Source organism: Diabrotica virgifera, chromosome 3 (genome assembly GCF_917563875.1).
Source record: "Diabrotica virgifera virgifera chromosome 3, PGI_DIABVI_V3a".
NCBI lineage: Eukaryota > Metazoa > Arthropoda > Insecta > Coleoptera > Chrysomelidae > Diabrotica > Diabrotica virgifera.
The window spans coordinates 208,923,590-208,941,061 of record NC_065445.1 but is presented as its reverse complement, the minus strand read 5'-3'; the positions used below and the strand labels follow the sequence as shown (position 1 = coordinate 208,941,061).

The window sequence follows — 17,472 nt, the reverse complement described above, 5'->3', positions numbered from 1 at the left end:
CGTCGTATCTTCTATCCAGCCAGCATTGATGCAGCTGGTGTGGAAAGTTGATTTCCCCAAAACTCATGAATTTCTTCTTGGCTTGGGTAATATTTGTCGACACTTTCTACGGTGGAATTGAGTTTTCGGTAGAACGCCTTCTCGGAATTTTCAAAAAGTGCATTGTCACATTTTCGGTTGTTACTAACTTTGTACCTCCTTAGTCGCCCAGAATAGACGGAGAGTTTTTGTTTTAATGTATCCAGGCTGTGTTATTTTCTGGATCATACCTCGAGTGTCTTGCAGTGTTCCGCATTATTTCTCCAGCTCTCCTAATGACTTTTCTACTTGGTACTCCTCGTAGATATTCTGTGACTTGACCAATATCCCTACGTAGTAATTCAATCTTCCCTAGCAGTCTTTTTTCCAGGGTGCAATTCTGTTACAAGTTCTTCCGTTATTAGTACAACGTCGTGTTCTGATCTTAATGCCCATCACATTAGCAATTGCTGTTGCTGCACAGTAGATGAGCATATGCAAATATTCCAATGTATGAGCTTCTACGACGTAATTGGGTAGGGCTTCAGTGTTCACAATTTGTAACAGCGCGCCTAGTTTCTTACAAGAGTTTATTCTTGGTAGCGGTGGTCTGCTAAGTGGGTTTGTTCCATTAAACTCTTGTACGGCGCGAGCCATTTCGTTTACTAGGCTATCACGTAACTCGTTGTTTTCCTGCGGTGTATTATCAGATTGAGTTTCTGGTATGGGAAGCTCAGGAATGTGCTCATCAGGGATTTCATTAGGGACTTGATCTAAAACTAGCCCTTGTTTGTTAATCTCCCGGTCGACTTCGCTTTTGATGGTATCGCGTCTAGTCTCTGGGATAAGATTATTTCTCATGATTACCCGGTATTGATCTGATACTCGTTGCTCCGATACTTGAATATCTGGTTACTCTCTGCAAAATTCGGCATACAGCTGTTGTCGGTAGCCGATCGTTTCTTGACCGAGGTTTGTCACCTTATAGTAAAAGCGCAAAATGTTTTCATTAATGGACACAGTCCATTTCATGCGCTGCCTCGGTCGTCCCGCTTGAGTGAGCGCCGGCTCATGTTCCAGCGCAGCACCTTCAGCGGGTGGAGCTCTGGCTGTTGTTTGGCTCACTTGTGTTGTGGTTGTTATTGTTGTTGGGCTGTAACTGATTGTATGACAGGGGCCCGCCTCCTCAACACCCTACCACCGACGTCCCGCATGCTGTCACGTCCAGCGCTGGCTCCAGACTTGCCCTGGCGATCCCCAAGCAGAGATCCTAAACATAAATCAAAATTATCCATATTAATGGGTGTGCATTTTATACCTACTGCCAGGTGTCAGTTTTTGTTTCACGGCAAATATCCCTGCTACCCTCTGGGTATTGGCGCTACGAATACCCAGAGAGCATCGCCCATTCGCAGCGGGCCGCGCCTGATAGAAGAACTGAAAAAAAAACTCCCACAAGATTACACTTTATTATATAATATATTATTATTACACTTTATTATATTATAATATATTATTATTACACTTTATTGTATTGAAAGAGTAAGTCCTTTACCTGCCGCAAATATTAATCACGTTAACTGAGATTAAATGTAAGTGGTCAGTGGCAGTCATCGATTATTTCTTTGAGTGAACTTAAAATTTATTTACTTTAATTATTAATAGCCCAGGAAATGAACGGAAAATACGGCGATACCTTGTAATTTTCAGGAGCAACTCCGAATTGCATAAAAATTTGTATTTAGGTTCTACTTACCCTCCACTTCAACTTCTCGGGGTGAAAAATATACGTTCAAGATAAGCCCGAAAATGGACAGATACATTGACTGATTATAAGCAACATTCGTTATATAGAGTTTTTTATGTAAGTCAATACTTTTAGAATTAAAATAAAAATGTATACCATTTTTATTCAGTTGCAATGCGAAGCCAAAACTGTCTTAATGTTTACTTAGATCACAGAGTGCAGCCAGCACCCTTATCGACGATTTCGCCTCTTGTTAGAGGTTCTTCAGAGACTGCATAGGCTGCTTTCTCTGGCCCAGGTAAAATTTTTCGATATATAAAATTGCAACGCATTGCAACTGAATAAAAATGGTATACATTTTTATTTTACAAAAATATATTAGTATTACTCCTATAGAGTAACTAGGTCCATTTTCCCTTGGAACTTTACCACGATGCAGACGGGGGTTGTGAATTGCATAGTGTAGAATTCCTTCCCTTTTGTCTTCACTGCAGCATCCATTTGGCTTGCATATTGTAGCAGCCTTGGAGGTGTCACCAGGAAAATGGGCCAATTAGTTTTTCAATTAAAAATCTTTTAAAAATGTTTTATTTACAAATAATTTTATTAGGTTGATAAACTTACTTTTTTATTTAGCAGATGCCGCTACGCACCTACTACCTTCTCGTCAGTTGCAATGGGGGATTAATTTGTCGAAAATTTTTACCTGGGCCAGAGAAAGCAGCCTATGCAGTCTCTGAAGAAACTCTAACAAGAGGTGAAACCGTCGATAAGAGTGCTAGCTGCACTCTCTGATCTAAGTAAAAATTAAGACAGTTTTGGCTTCGCATTGCAACTGAATAAAAATGATATACATTTTTATTTTATATTAGTATTACTCCTATAGAGTAACTAGGTCCATTTTCCGTTGGAACTTTACCACGCTGCAGACGGGGGTTGTGAATTGCATAGTGTAGAATTGCTTCCCTTTTGTCTTCACTGCAGCATCCATTTGGCTTGCATATTGTAGAAGCCTTGGAGGTGTCACCAGGAAAATGGGCCAATAAGTTTTTCAATTAAAAATCTTTTAAAAATGTTTTATTTACAAATATTTTTATTAAGTTGATAAACTTAGTCTTTTACTTCTAGAGTTATTTGCGATTGAAAATATTTAGTTTTCGACAAAAAACTACCTTTTCAGTCGATCTTTCTCAAATAACACAAAAAGTAAATATTTTACCGAAACAATATTTTTAGCACAAATGTAGCTTAGATAAAAGCGAAAAGAGTTGTGTATTCGTGAAGTCCGTAGATCCAATAAAAGCAAATTTGTAAGCTCATGAAAAATATATTTTTATTCGTCCAATTCCACATCGAACATTTCATCGTGAAATAACCAAAAAATTAAGCACTTTTCGGGAAAACCCATTTAAACGTTTTTTTTCTACAACCGTGTTAAAAATTTTTGTTTGTAGAAAAAAACTATTAAAACTTGTTAGAATATACAACAATAAAAGTAACATGTTATTCTATAGTTTTTATAATTTACGTATTGACAGTATAGGCAGTTTTGATGTAATGTCAAGAAAAATATAAAAATGGAATGTCAGTCAAGTTCAAGTAAAAGTTTTTGTAGATATTGTCCTGTAATTGATAATGAATAAATTATAATTGTTGATATATAAGACGTTTGTAGAAAAAATATTGTATGATATACGTGTTAAAAAGTACATTTTTAAGGCACTCATGTGAATTGCAGAATTCGATTCGCTCATTCTGCAAACTTTCACATGCGTGCCTTAAAATTGTACTTTTAACACTTATATCATAAATAACTATTTTCTACAACCGTGTTAAAAATGAAATTTTTATCACTCCACAGGAGCGTTAAAAATACTACTTTAAAGCACTAAAGTTGATTTTTTAACCAAGAGGAGTAAACTAAAAAGATAGATTCACACCCAAGAAAGTTACTAGACAAGTCACCAAATTCATCTTCTTTTTTCGTTGATCATATCAGCTTACGATGATAATCCATACATATTATATAGGGCTTTTCATCGATTGTTATTTGTTTCGAGCTTCTGTCATGTGTCACATAATATTAATATATCTACGCCATACGTCTTTGGTTTGTATCTGTTATATACCAATAACGTATGATGTAGATATATTAATATTATGTGACACATGACAGAAGCTCGAAACAAATGACTGTGAATGAAAAGCCCTATTATACTAACACATCTCTAAAGAGTTCTAAAAGCAACTGTTTTTATAAACAGTGACAGTGACAGTGACAGTGACAGTGACAAAATGTCATGAATAAACTTTCTTAAAATTACTTAATGTCATAAATGATTAAGAATCTTTTAACGTAGAATAATTAGCTTAAATTTTTGTTTCTTTGTATTTTCAGGTAGTATAATTTTAAGTTATACATAAGTTAACAAAGCGAAACAAACAAGAACATGGAGGACAGCGACGACTGTTCGGACGACAGCAAAAGGAAAAGAGATCCGGATGATGCGACTCAAAGATCAAAAAATAGAAAACTCTCACAAATACCATCTAAAACAAATAGTAAAGAACAAAAACTAGATCTATTAATAGAGATGGTGTCGGAGCTCAAAAAGCAGAGTGACAAAACCAGTGAAGATATAAAAATGATAAGAGAAGAAAATAAGATATTGAGACAAGAAAATCAAAAACTAAAAGAAGAAAATAAAGATATAAAAGAGAAGCTAGAGGAAACAAATGATAGAATTGAATGGCTAGAGAGAGAGAAAAGGAAAAATAATATAGTGATGTCAGGAATTGAAATTGAGACAGAAAATAAAACAGAACTTAAACAATTCGTGGAGAACATAATAAAAAACACTCTACAGATAAATATTAATGTAAAAACAGGTCATAAAATAGGAAGAAAAGTATGCTTAATTGAAATAAATAATGAAGACGAAAAAGAACAAATCATAAAAAACAAATACAAATTAAAAGAACTGCAGCAGGAAAAGGTATACATAAATCATGACATGACAACAAAGGAGCATGAGAAGAACAAGCAAATAAGAAAAATGGCAAAAGAAGAAGAATTAAAAGGAAATAAGGTGAAAATTGGATACAATAAAATAACTATAAATGGCGAGATATGGAAATGGAATAAGACTATGAAAAAACTAGAAGTAATAAATCCAAAAAACGAATAGCAGAAATTGAAAGCGACATGAAAACAAACACAACGAACCTGGCAAATAAAATGGACACGAATAAAAATATATATGAAGCTACAAATATAGCGAGGAACAAAAATGGTGAGATATATAAAAATACGGAACATAAGGAAAATGAAAAGGAAATCATAAAAATGCCTACATGGAACGTGCGAGGTATTAACGGTAAAGAAGAGGAAATAATTGAAGAGATGAAACTACAAAATATAGACTACTTGGGAGTAACTGAAATAAAAAAGAAAGGTAGAGGAATAGTAGATCAAAATGATGATTACCGCTTATATTGGTCAGGAGTTGACTTAAAAGAATGGGGCGCGGGAGGTGTAGGCCTAATAGTAAAAACAGAAAAGACAAATAACATAATAGGTGAAAGATATATAAACGAAAGATTATTGGTAGTGGAAGTAAAACTAGATAATACAAATATAACCAGCATAATCGTAGCATATGGGCCAAATGATAATGCCAAAAAAGAGGAAAAAGATGAATTCTTTGAAATATTACAAGCAGAGATGGACAACGAAGGAGAAAACATTATATTATTGGGAGACCTAAATGGTAGGGTGGGAAGAGACAATAAAGGGATTGAACGATACTTAGGGCAACATGGAGAAGAAATGAAAAATGATAACGGAAACAGAATCATAGATCTATGTATAGCAAATGATATGGTTATAACGAATTCAAAATTTATGCACAAAGACATACACAAATATACTAGAAATCTCATCGAGAAAAGAAAAATCCATAATAGACTATTTCCTAATAAAAAGAAAAGACCTAAAGATGATAAAAGACGTAAAGGTAAAAATAGAGGCTGAAATAAGCAGTGACCATTACTTGCTTATAATGGAACTAAGGGTGTACACACATAACACAACAGAAAAAAGAAAGAAGAGAACTAAAGAAAAAATAAAAAGCTACAAATTAAGAGAAATAGATAGTAAAGAGGAATACCAGAAGAAGTTAACCAAACAGTTTGAGACTATAAAGGCAATTAACACAGGAATAGAAAATAAATGGAAGCAATTTAAGGAAATCATATTGAAAACAGCAAAATAAGTATGCGGAACAACTAAAATCACAAACATATATTCGAAGAAAAGTAAATGGTGGACAGCGGAAATACAACGTAAAGTGAAAGAAAAGAAAAAAGTATGGAAAATGTATCTAAAACCCAAATCGGAGGACGATTTCGAAAAATATAAAATGGCCAGAAACGACATTAAACAAGAAATTAAAACGGCAAAAAAGAAGTCTTGGGAAGATTTTGGACACAAAATGAATGAAAACTATTTTAATAACCAAAAATTGTTCTATGGTACATTGAAACAGCTAAGACAAAAGAAAACACATAGATTAAGAAACATAAGAGATAAAGAAGGAAATATATTAACTACAGAAAGAGAAATAATGCAAAGATGGAAGCAGTACTTTGAAGAACTAACAGAATGGAAACAATATCAACATGAAAGAGAGGAAGACATGATCGAAAATACAGAAGAAATGCAGCAAATAACAAAAGAGGAAATTGCAGAAGCCATTGACAAATTAAAATTGGGAAAATCTCCAGGCCAAGATGAAATCACAGCTGAAATGTTAAAGTACATGAGTGAAAATTCAAAAGAAAAATTCCGAGAACTACTAAATGAAATAATCACAGCAAAGGAAATACCATCTGATTGGAAAACAGATATAATAGTACCACTGTTTAAGAAAGGAGACGCAAGAAATTGCGAAAATTATAGGGGTATTACATTGACAAGCGTTCCTGCCAAAATATTCAATAGAATAATTGAAAAAAGGCTAAGGGAAAAACTAGAAATAAAACTAGAAGAATCCCAGCATGGCTTCAGAAAAGGAAGGAGTACCCAAGATCTGATATTCATATTGAGACAAATAGGCGAAAAACTATTGATGAAAGGCAAAGAGATACACATATGCTTTATTGATCTGAAAAAAGCTTTTGATAGAATAAGAAGGGAAGATATATGGAAATGTTTAAAGAAAAATGGAATAGAAAAGGATATGGTAGAAATAATTAAAGCCTTATATAAAAATAATAAAATAAAAATAAGGACTCACAATCAAGAATCTGATGAATTCCAGGCAAAGATAGGACTAAAACAAGGCTGTGTACTAAGTCCATTACTTTTCTCAATGGTACTAGATGACGCAATAAAGTCATGCAAGGAGAAATCTAAAGACATGATATTGGGAAAATGGAAAATGAACAATGTACAAATACAAGAATTACTATTTGCAGATGATATGGTATTGTTAGCTGACACGGAAGAGAAACTGCAACAAATAATAAACACCTATATAAAAGAACTAAGAAAAATGAACATGGAAATAAACACAGATAAAAGTAAAACAATGGTTATGGCAACTACAAAAAAAGTGATAAAAATTAAGGTAGAAGGACAAGTTTTGGAACAAGTAAACAGCTACAACTACTTAGGTACAATTATTGAAGAAGATGGTAAAATAGACAAAGAAATAAACAATAAAATAGAAAAAGCGGGGACAATTTATAATACATTAAGAAATACGTTCTTTGGAAAGAAAGAGGTACCCAAAGAAGTCAAAACACAAGTGTACCAAAAAGTGGTTCGACCATCAATCGTCTATGGGAGTGAGTCGTGGACGCTAACAAAGAACAACAAAAGAAAAATCAAAGCTACAGAGATGAGATTCTTGAGAAAAATAGAAGGGGTCACACGAAGAGACAAAATAAGAAACGACACAATAACTCAAGCTCTAAAGATAAAACCCATAGAGACAATTATAGGGGAACGACAGTTAGGATGGTTGGGCCACATCCACAGACTAAACGACACAAGAATAACGAAAAAAGTATATGAAGTCAGAGTACAAGGGAAAAATAAAGTAGGTCGCCCAAGAATGAGATGGGAAGAACAAGTTAGACAAGAAGCAGAGAAGAGAGGACTGCAATGGAGTATGGCAAAACAATTGGCTCAAAATAGAACAACATGGAAAAGAAGTATCAAAGAAGCACCACAAGATTAAAACATATGGACAGAAAAATGGGTCAAATAAGTAATTTATATTTATTAAAATTGTATTGTTAAAACAAAAGTTTTGTATAATTATTAAAATGTATTGAAATGTAGATATTGAACTAGTTGTAAACAGCCCAACACCGAAAGGTACGAATGGGCTTAACTGATTAAATAAATAAAGTATAATTTTAAGTTTGTAAATATTGTAAAATTAATAAACTTTGTATTTTCAGAGCAGCATCAATTTAGTTTAAAAAAAGTCAAAAGTCCCAAGTCCCAGTGGTGTAAAAAGTAACATAGTACATAAAAGTAAACTAAAAATCTAAAAATTAAAGGAATAATGCAGAAAACACAAAAAATCGCCGATATTCCTAATTAACCTATAAAAGGACAGAAGTGCCAAAATTTCATAATAAATGTCATTAGTGTCAAAATTTAATAATAGTGGAGTAAACTTGCCTGCGGTTGGACCAATTAGAAACAAGCATTACGGCGCGGTAAATTTGAATCACTCCCCTTGGTTTAAAAACAAACAATAGTGCGTTAAAATTTTTAAGGCACTGCAGTTAAAAGTGAATTGTCAAATTGTGAAACGTCAAAATATTTGTATTTCATTTAATAACATTAATATTAATAGTACAACTTGAGCAATTTGAAAAAGGTGGTTTAAAAGGTTTTTAAAATTTAATTTAAACTGTATTATTGCATTTTTAACACGTTTGTAGAAAAAACAAGTTTATGTAACGGTATAATATTTTCTCTAAGAATTTTCAGACATTCCCCTCGAATGTAGACAACCAGTTCTACCTTTTACGGGTCATAGGTTTCATGGTTTCAGTAATTAACAAAAATATTGTATTTTATAAATTTATAACGTTTATAGAAAAAATATTGTATGATACGTGATACGTGTTAAAAAGTACATTTTTAAGGCACTCATGTGAATTTCAGAAATCGCTTCGCTTAGTCTGCAAACTTTCACACACGTGCCTTAAAATTATACTTTTAACACTTATATCATAAATAACTATTAAAGTGTTCAAAAAAGCTTTATTTTAACTGTTTATAAAAGTTTCAAGCATTAAAAATAAGCGAGTTAAGCTCAAAATAAAGTAAGCTCCCTTTTTTTTGGTAAAAAAAAAATCATGAAAATCTCCCCGTGTTTAGCTCCCCAAATGAAATAAATCGTTACCGATTTACATACAATTTACTTTACTTATCAATTTTTTATATGATCTGTCAGTTTTACCGGTTTAAAGTACTGATTTTTAACAGGGTTATAGTTAAAAGGGCTTAGAACGAGTCACTAATCACGAGTGTATATAAAGTGTGAACAGACATATCTTTACCAATTTTTTTCTTGCAGAAAAACAAAATGAAACTAGCATATTTATAACAGCAAAACTTTCATTTTTCTACTCTTTGAGATTTTTCGTATCACTAATACTTTTTAAGTGATTTTAAAAAAAGGAATTTTTCCCAAAACTTTTAGAAAAATTTTTTTTTACTATAAAACCAAATTTTTTCAAAAATAAGCACTTCAAACCGGTCAAACTTACAGATCATATAAATAATACACATACATTTAAAGTAAATGGTAATGCGGTAACGATTAATTTTAGTTAAGGTGCTAAATAGATGGAGATTTTCACGATTTGTTTACCAAAAAAAAAGGAGTTAACTTTTTTTCAGTGTAATTCGTTGATTTTAATGCTAGAAATTGTTCTAAAAAATAAAACTAAACCTTTTTTTAAACACTTTAAAAATGTTAATCCCGAATTAAAAAGTGTTTTTCCCGAAAGTTGCTTAATTTTTCGGTGACTTCACGTCGAAAATTCGATTTGGAACTAGACGACTAACAACGCATTTTTCATAAGCTACAACTTTACTTTTACTCGGTTTATAGACTGTACTGATACACCATTTGTTTCGTTTTTTTTATGAGCTACAGTTTTGCTAAGAATATTTTTTTCGTTAAATAATTTACTTTTTGAGTTATTTGCGAAAAACCGTCTGAAAACTTAGTTTTTTTGTCGAAAAATAAACATTTTCAATCGCAAATATCTCGAAAAGTATTGACTTGCAAAAAACTCTTTCGAACGAAAGTTGCTTATAAGCTATAATCAGTCTATTTATCCATCTCCGGGCTTATTTTACGCCTGAGAAGTGGTGACTGTCACCCCCCAAGTAAAAGCAACCAACGGCACAAATTCAACTTTGAAGTGGAGTATAAGTAGAACCTAAATCCAAATTTTCATGCAATTCGGAGTCTCCTCTGAGAATTACACTACAAAATTCGGTCATATTTACTGGGCTATAAATATATTGTATATGTTACAGTTCAAGTTGATTATCCAGTTGGAGTTGACTCCGACTAGTTGGAGTCGACTCTAACGGCTGGTTTCAGTAAAAGTTGATTATAAATATAAAATGAAGATTTATATTCAACATTTACTAGTAAAAGTAGACTCCAACTAGGAAAAGTATACTCTTCCCAATGCCATTTAGTAAAAGTTGATTCTGATTCACACAAACAGCCGATTCTAGAAATTAAATTAATGTTACTGAATATGTTCAAATTAGTCTAGACTGTGTCGTCGTCCCCGTTAGTGAAATTACTCCGATTCGAATTTTTTGCACAAACTTACTCAAAAAGAGGTCCTTATAACAAATCTACTGGGTGCCAGGCAGTACCTTGATCGATAAATTGTTTAAACAATTTTTTTAGACAAATTTACAAAAATAATTTTTTCACTTCGAACAATTTTTTTTAGATCATTTGAGTTATTCTGAGCAAAAAAAGGTATTTTGTGATTTTTCTCTAAAATTGATTGTTGTCGAGTTATACGCGATTTAAAATTTGAAAAATGCAAAAATAGCCATTTTCAAGGCTTAATAACTCGGTTAAAATCCATTATTATGAAAGTCAGAAAGTGACCAAATCAAAGTTTATAGCCCCCTATACAAGATCCAGCAGAAATGTTTGTCACTATTTTATTACTAAGCTTTATCTTTAATTATTAACAATGAGCGCTAAGTGCGTATTAGGCGGCCGACAATGGTGAGTGCTAAAGAGATGCACCATTTGGGCCGTCCAATGGTGAATCTCACTCGCACTCACATTGACGGCCGCCTCAATACGCGCTTAGCGCTCATTGTTGATAATTAGAAATAATATCTCATTAATGAAATAATGACAAAAATTTCTTCAGGATCTTATAGAGGTAGCTTTAATCTTTGATTTTTTTTAGTTTCTGACTTTCATAATATACAGTGAGCACGTAAAGGTTTGGAATAAATTCATTTTCTCGCGAATGGACGATTTTAGAAAGAAATCCCGAAACAGGTCAATTTTTATTTTTAAATTACGACTTTTTGGCATATATACCATACTAGTGACGTCACCCATCTGGGCGTGATGACGTCATCGATGATTTTTTTAAATGGGAATAGGGGTCTTGTGATAGCTCATTTGAAAGGTAATTCAATTCTCTATTTAATAATATACCTAATAACATATTTTTTTATACAGGTGCCCAATTTTTTTTATTTTTTTGATTAAATTTACTGACATAAAAAGAAGAATGCAAGTAATTTATTTAATTCAAAATACATTTTACTGCTCTTATAAAACAGAATAAAATGTTTATTTGAAAAATAATCATTGCTTTTCGCTTAAATTAAATGTTCAAACTGTCAAGAGGAAGGTGGGTGGCTGCTTTAATACTGAATTTAAGCAAAAAACAATATTTTTATTTGTCAAATACACATTATTTCCTGTTTTCTGATAGGAGTAAAAAGTATTATGAGTGAAATAAATTACACACATTCTTCTTTTTGTCACAAAATTTAATTCAAAAAAAATATTTTTTGGACACCCTGTATAAATAATAATGTTAATGTTTATATTACTGAATAGAAAATTGAATTACCTTTTAAATGAGCTATCACGTGACCCCTATTCTCATTTAAAAAAACGTAGATGACGTCATCACGCCCAGACGGGTGACGTCACTAGTATGATATATATGCCAAAAAGGCGCAATATAAAAATAAAAATGGACCTGTTTCGGGACTTTTTTTCCAAAATCGTCAATTCTCGAGAAAATGAATTTATTCCAACCTTTACGTGCTCACTGTATAATATCGTATAACTTTTTGCTTTTCGGACAGTTCCGGCGCCAATTACATATTTAACCCTGTTTCAAGTAACTAATGTCGATGTACACTAGCCCAGGGGGCCCGACGGCTTAACGTGCTCTCCGAGGCACGGTGAGTGGGCTCGTGTCATTATTGGAAATGAAAATGGTTTGTCTTTGGCAGGGCTCGAACCCACGTGCACTGGCGTATGAGGCCAGCGATTATGCCGTTACTCCACGGCCGCTCGCTTAATATTTTCAAAGTTATATAAAATTGAAAAAAATAATTATTACTTAAATGGAGCGGCGGATAAAACGGAACGGCGGATAAATGAAGGGCGGATAACCGAGACTCTACTGTATATTCTGTTCTGTATGATCCGCAAGAAAAGCTTTAGAATGTTATTTAATAGACTTATAAGGCGGAAGTCCTGGCATAATTTGGCATTATTCTTTTTAGGTAGTGGTATGAAGACTGATTCAAGCCATGTTTTAGGGATAGTTCCTGTATTGTAAACATTATTAAATAGTCCAAGAAGAAGGTCTAAGTTTTCTCGTTGATTAACTTCAACAGCTCAGCTGGTTTTTCATCCTACAGATTTGTTGTTTTTTAGTTGACGTAAAACATATTTCAGTTCGGACTTCAGTATTGGAAGACCTTCATCGTTTTCGGTATTTAATGTAGGAGGTTCTCTGATGTGATAGAAGAGTTCCTTTATATAGTCTTCCCACATGTTTATTTGTTCTTCAGGGCTTGAAATCAGTTTGCCTTGATTAGATTATTTAGTCCTTGTAAATATGTCGTGCCTGTGAATTCTTGAGTTTCTTATACAGATGGAAGTCATCATGTTTTTTATATAAGTTTTCGATTTCTTCACATTGTTCTGTTATCCATTTTTTTGCAATTTTTATTTTTTGTTTAATGGTTCTATTTAATGCTTTGTACATTGCTTTGTGCTGTTTGAATTTTCTTCTTTTATCCATTAAATCCAATATTTCCTCTGTCATCCATCTTTGCTTCCGTGGTTGCTGTTTTGTGAGCATTTCAGTTGCCGTTGCAAGGGCGAGTCGGATTTCCTCCCGAAGGCGAAAGTTAAGGATGTTTAATTATATGAAAGTGTGCTAAAAAACAATGCGAAAAATTAAAAGCCATTTAAAATACATTGTTACTTCAGACACACTTTAAGCCCTTCATGTACTGCTATCTATATTTACAATTTTCACACAATAAAACCTTTACTTACATAATATGAGATAAAGTAGATAAAAATTATTTTTTTAAATTTAACAAAAATTGGTTAAACAATTTGTCGACCGCGTTTGTGCAAAAAATCGAATCAGAATAATTAACCTAACGGGGACGACGTTACAGACTCTACTAATAAGTAGTTAAAACGGTCAAGACAAAGAAACGCACACTCATCAAAAATGCACTTGAGATTCTCGTATAATCAACATTTACTGAATCGATCCAGGAGGAGTCAACTCCAACTAGTACAAGTTGATTTAAATTTTTAAAATCAACTTTTACTGCTCGTTTCAGTTGGAGTTGACTCCAACTAGTTGGAGTCGACTCTAACTGAGAATCAACTTGAACTGTAACATATATAATTTAAGTTATTATTAAAAATTAAATACTTAAATTAAATAAAAAGTATTTTGTAATTATTTTCATATAAAATAAATCAAAACTTTACCGACTTCAAGCAATATATTCAATATTGATAACTATCGATTAAAAGTCGAAAGCGTCCATCATGCAAGTCACCTGTCATCACTGTCATACGAAATGTTTATTTTATAACAAACTGTCGAAACCCAAAAGACTCCATCTTTAAACAAATAAATGTTTAAAAATAATAAAATCTTTGGATTTCTTGGTTCGGAAGCAGATTCTCTCTTATACCTATTCCCCATACTTCTAAAAATTACAAGGAAAAGGGTGATGAATGTAGAGACATGGGGAGTCTACATAGTTGCACTCCACAACATATCAATTCACCGAGGTAAAGATCAACAAATCTGCTTCCTAGTACTCGATACGTGAGTAAAACCGTGGGTAAATAAAAGGCAATATATTTAATTTCGATTCAGAGATCATTACCATCTTTCTATGGACCATTTCGAACTCTTTTGTTCTCGTCAGGAAAATATATGCAATGATGCTGTTTATTTTATATTTGTATGTTTGTACAATAAAAAGATCAAACAAAATTAGAATATTTGTTAATGTTTCTTATAATGGTTGGCGATAAAATTTTGTATACACCACGTCAGTAAAGCCTCTTTATCTAACTCGTCTGTTACTCGCTTCGCTCACACTGCTCGTAATATCAGACTCGTTTGATAAAGAGTCAGTTTACCGACTTGGTACATAAATAACTATATATTTTATTATTTTATAGGGGAAAGAATAATGAATACTGCTAAGGAGTTTAGCAAGACGTTCAAAGATCAACCCAGTTTTGGTTTCTTCTGGATGAACACATTTAGCCACAACATACTCAGCGGGCCAAGTCGAATGGACGAAAAATTTAAAAAGTTTATGGAGGATTTAAAAAGTGAGGGTATCTTAGACCGCAGCATGGTTGTTGTGTTTGCTGATCATGGTTGGCGAATGGGGGGATATGCAGACACTCACCAAGGATGGTACGAAAACAGAAATCCCATGAATTTTATATCACTTCCAAAATGGTTTCAAGAAGAATATCCCAAAAAGTATCAGAATTTTAAGGATAATTCAAGGAAATATACTAGTACATACGATTTTCATCTTACACTTCAAGAAATTTTAGCAACCTCTGTAGAAAATTATACAATGACAGGAAGCAAAGCGTGTCCAACTTGTCATTCGTTTTTCGCAGAAATTCCAGAAAAGAGGAGCTGTGCTGATGCAGCAATTGGACGTGATTTTTGCACATGCAAAGGCAAGAAAAATTGAGAAAGAAAATCTTCTATAAATAAATATATTGCAAAATTGGGATATTAGATTGTAATGTTGTTACATTATACATAAGATTATACATAGAATTGTTTGAATTTATTATTTCATCTAACTTAACCTATTTTCCCGCAAGAGAGTGTTTTGATAACCCTATAACTGGTGCACTGAAGTGTACTTTTTATTAATTATTAAAAAAAGTATGTAAAATCTTTACCGATTTTTAAGTTGTTTAAACACAGACAGTGGCGTAGCTGAAGATTGAGGCCCCCCCGCGAAAATTTTTGTGGGCCCCCGTATTATAAACATAACGACAACTAATAACAATATAATACTAAAATGTATAAAAGGACAATATTTGTTCTTCATCAGTTTAGTGTTAATACTTAGATGTTTTGGGAATAGGCATGAAAACCTATTATACATGTATATTAATCCGACAAACACGCTCAGACAGGTCGATTTTTAGAATAATTATAGTATATTATAGCATCAAAGTTTCGAACTTTACGCGATCCCTCTTCAGGTAACAGTCATACTTTTGATTTTTTTAAATGGGACAGTACATCTTGTGACACCTCATTTAAAAGCTTTTGAAATACCAATTACAAAAATGTATAATACTTGGCAAAAATTTCGGTCAAATGCTTTTTAAATGCATTCATTTTTTCGAATTCCGAGAAAACTAATGAGTATTTTTTAAAAATTTAAACGCAGAATGAAAGATTACATTATTACCGAGTGTCGACAGTCCCTTAGAATAAACAAAAAGTTTCTTTTGAGTGATTTGAAATTAAAAATCATACTAAATTTTCTTTCGTTTTCACCCCTGTAACTTATTAAAATAAACATTATAGAAGTTTTTAGGGACTTACGGCCCTCGATAATAATGTAATATTTTATTCTGCGTTTTTTTTTTCAAAAATTCCTATTACTTAGTTTTCTAAGGATTAAAAAAATGAATGTATTTAAAAAGCATTGGACCGAAATTTTCCGCAAGCATTATACATTTTTGTAATCAGCATTTCAAATGATTTTAAAAGAGGTGTCGCATGATGTACCTACTTTCCCATTAAAAAAAATCAAAGTAATGACTGTCACCTGCAGATGGATCGCGTAAAGTTCGAAACATTGATGCTGTAATATACTAAGATTATTTTAAAAATCGACCTACCCGACCGTTTTGATTATGTGCTAAAAATAAATAAGTTAATATGGGGGATAAGTTAAATTGAAAACATTAACTTTAAAACTTTTTTCGCTATAAGTTATTTTTTCGCCTCAGCTGAGCTCATCGTAAAATTTTTTATACGTTTTACCCGTTTATTTTTAAATTTTGGAGTAATACTCCAGTCTTCTGCTATTCCTGCTGCTTTCGCTAAAGTTTTGGGAAACGGATTTCTCATTTCTCGAGGATTATCACGAGGTTTTTGAAAAAGTTGAAGGGCAACCGTTAACTCTGCCATTTCAGATTGCAAAAGTCTTGATGTTAGATTAATAAAGTTAAGTATTTTAGATTGAATAGTAATATTAACGACAAATTCAAAATTATTCATATGCTCTAATAATGCTTCTAATTTTCCATCGTTTTTTAGATAGCAATGAAATTTTCGTTAAAGATTTCATTACTTGTAGGAAAGCTCGACGCAAAGCCATAACAGGGTTTCACCTTTTAAGTGTTGGCAAACGCGATGAGTCCAAAGTCATAATATTACATAGTACATACCATCTTTTAATACTTGCACTATAAAAACAAAGGTTTTTAGGTATATCCTAAAAAAACATCTCCTGTACACCATCAAAGGCATCATTCAACGCTAGGTTCAGATTATGGGATGCACAATGAACATAGGAAGCTGTTTTTTCAATGTCAGTTATGCACCTTTGTATGCCTGAATATACACCACTCATAACCCTTTCCTCTACAGTTGTGTACGGAAAGGTGCTTTGATTGTAATAAATTTTAAAACTTAATTTACAAGACTTTCTCCAATTTCGTCAATATGCGAATAAATGACAAAACACTTTCAACAACTTCTGCTTTGGAAGGTAAAGGATTTTCATTGCAACTTATTTTTATATACCGGAAAATAAACTTCAGCTGATGGTGTTTTGAAATATCTTGAGTGGTATCAATAATTATTGAATAAAAACAAAAAAATATGTTTTGGTCTACAATTTAAAGAAAGTAGAAGTATTAGGCTTGAAGGCTTTAAGAGGACCCTCCTAACGTCGGGGCCTCCCGCCTTGCGGGCCCTGCGGGCCTGTCAGCTACGCCACTGAACACAGATCAAGTCAACCTAATGTGACGCGAAAGGAAATGCTAGTCATTCAATTGTGTAAGTGTTCATTAAATTGTTCATTAAACTGTATCTTATCATCGGCAATA

The 17,472-nt window shown here is 32.7% G+C and overlaps 1 protein-coding gene across 3 annotated transcripts in view; it reads left to right on the top strand.

Moving 5' to 3' along the window:
* Positions 1 to 17,472, top strand: part of LOC114339590 (uncharacterized) — a 243,711-nt gene that overhangs the window by 170,826 nt on the left and 55,413 nt on the right. Inside the window, exon 8 of one of the 3 annotated variants that reach the window (XM_050645840.1) lies at positions 14,548 to 15,181. The exons of the other annotated variants lie outside the window; for them this stretch is intronic. Coding sequence (XP_050501797.1) covers positions 14,548 to 15,083 — 536 coding nt within the window. The 3' untranslated portion in view covers positions 15,084 to 15,181. Of the gene's footprint in view, positions 1 to 14,547; positions 15,182 to 17,472 lie in introns of those variants that run through there. 3 annotated transcript variants of the gene reach the window in all.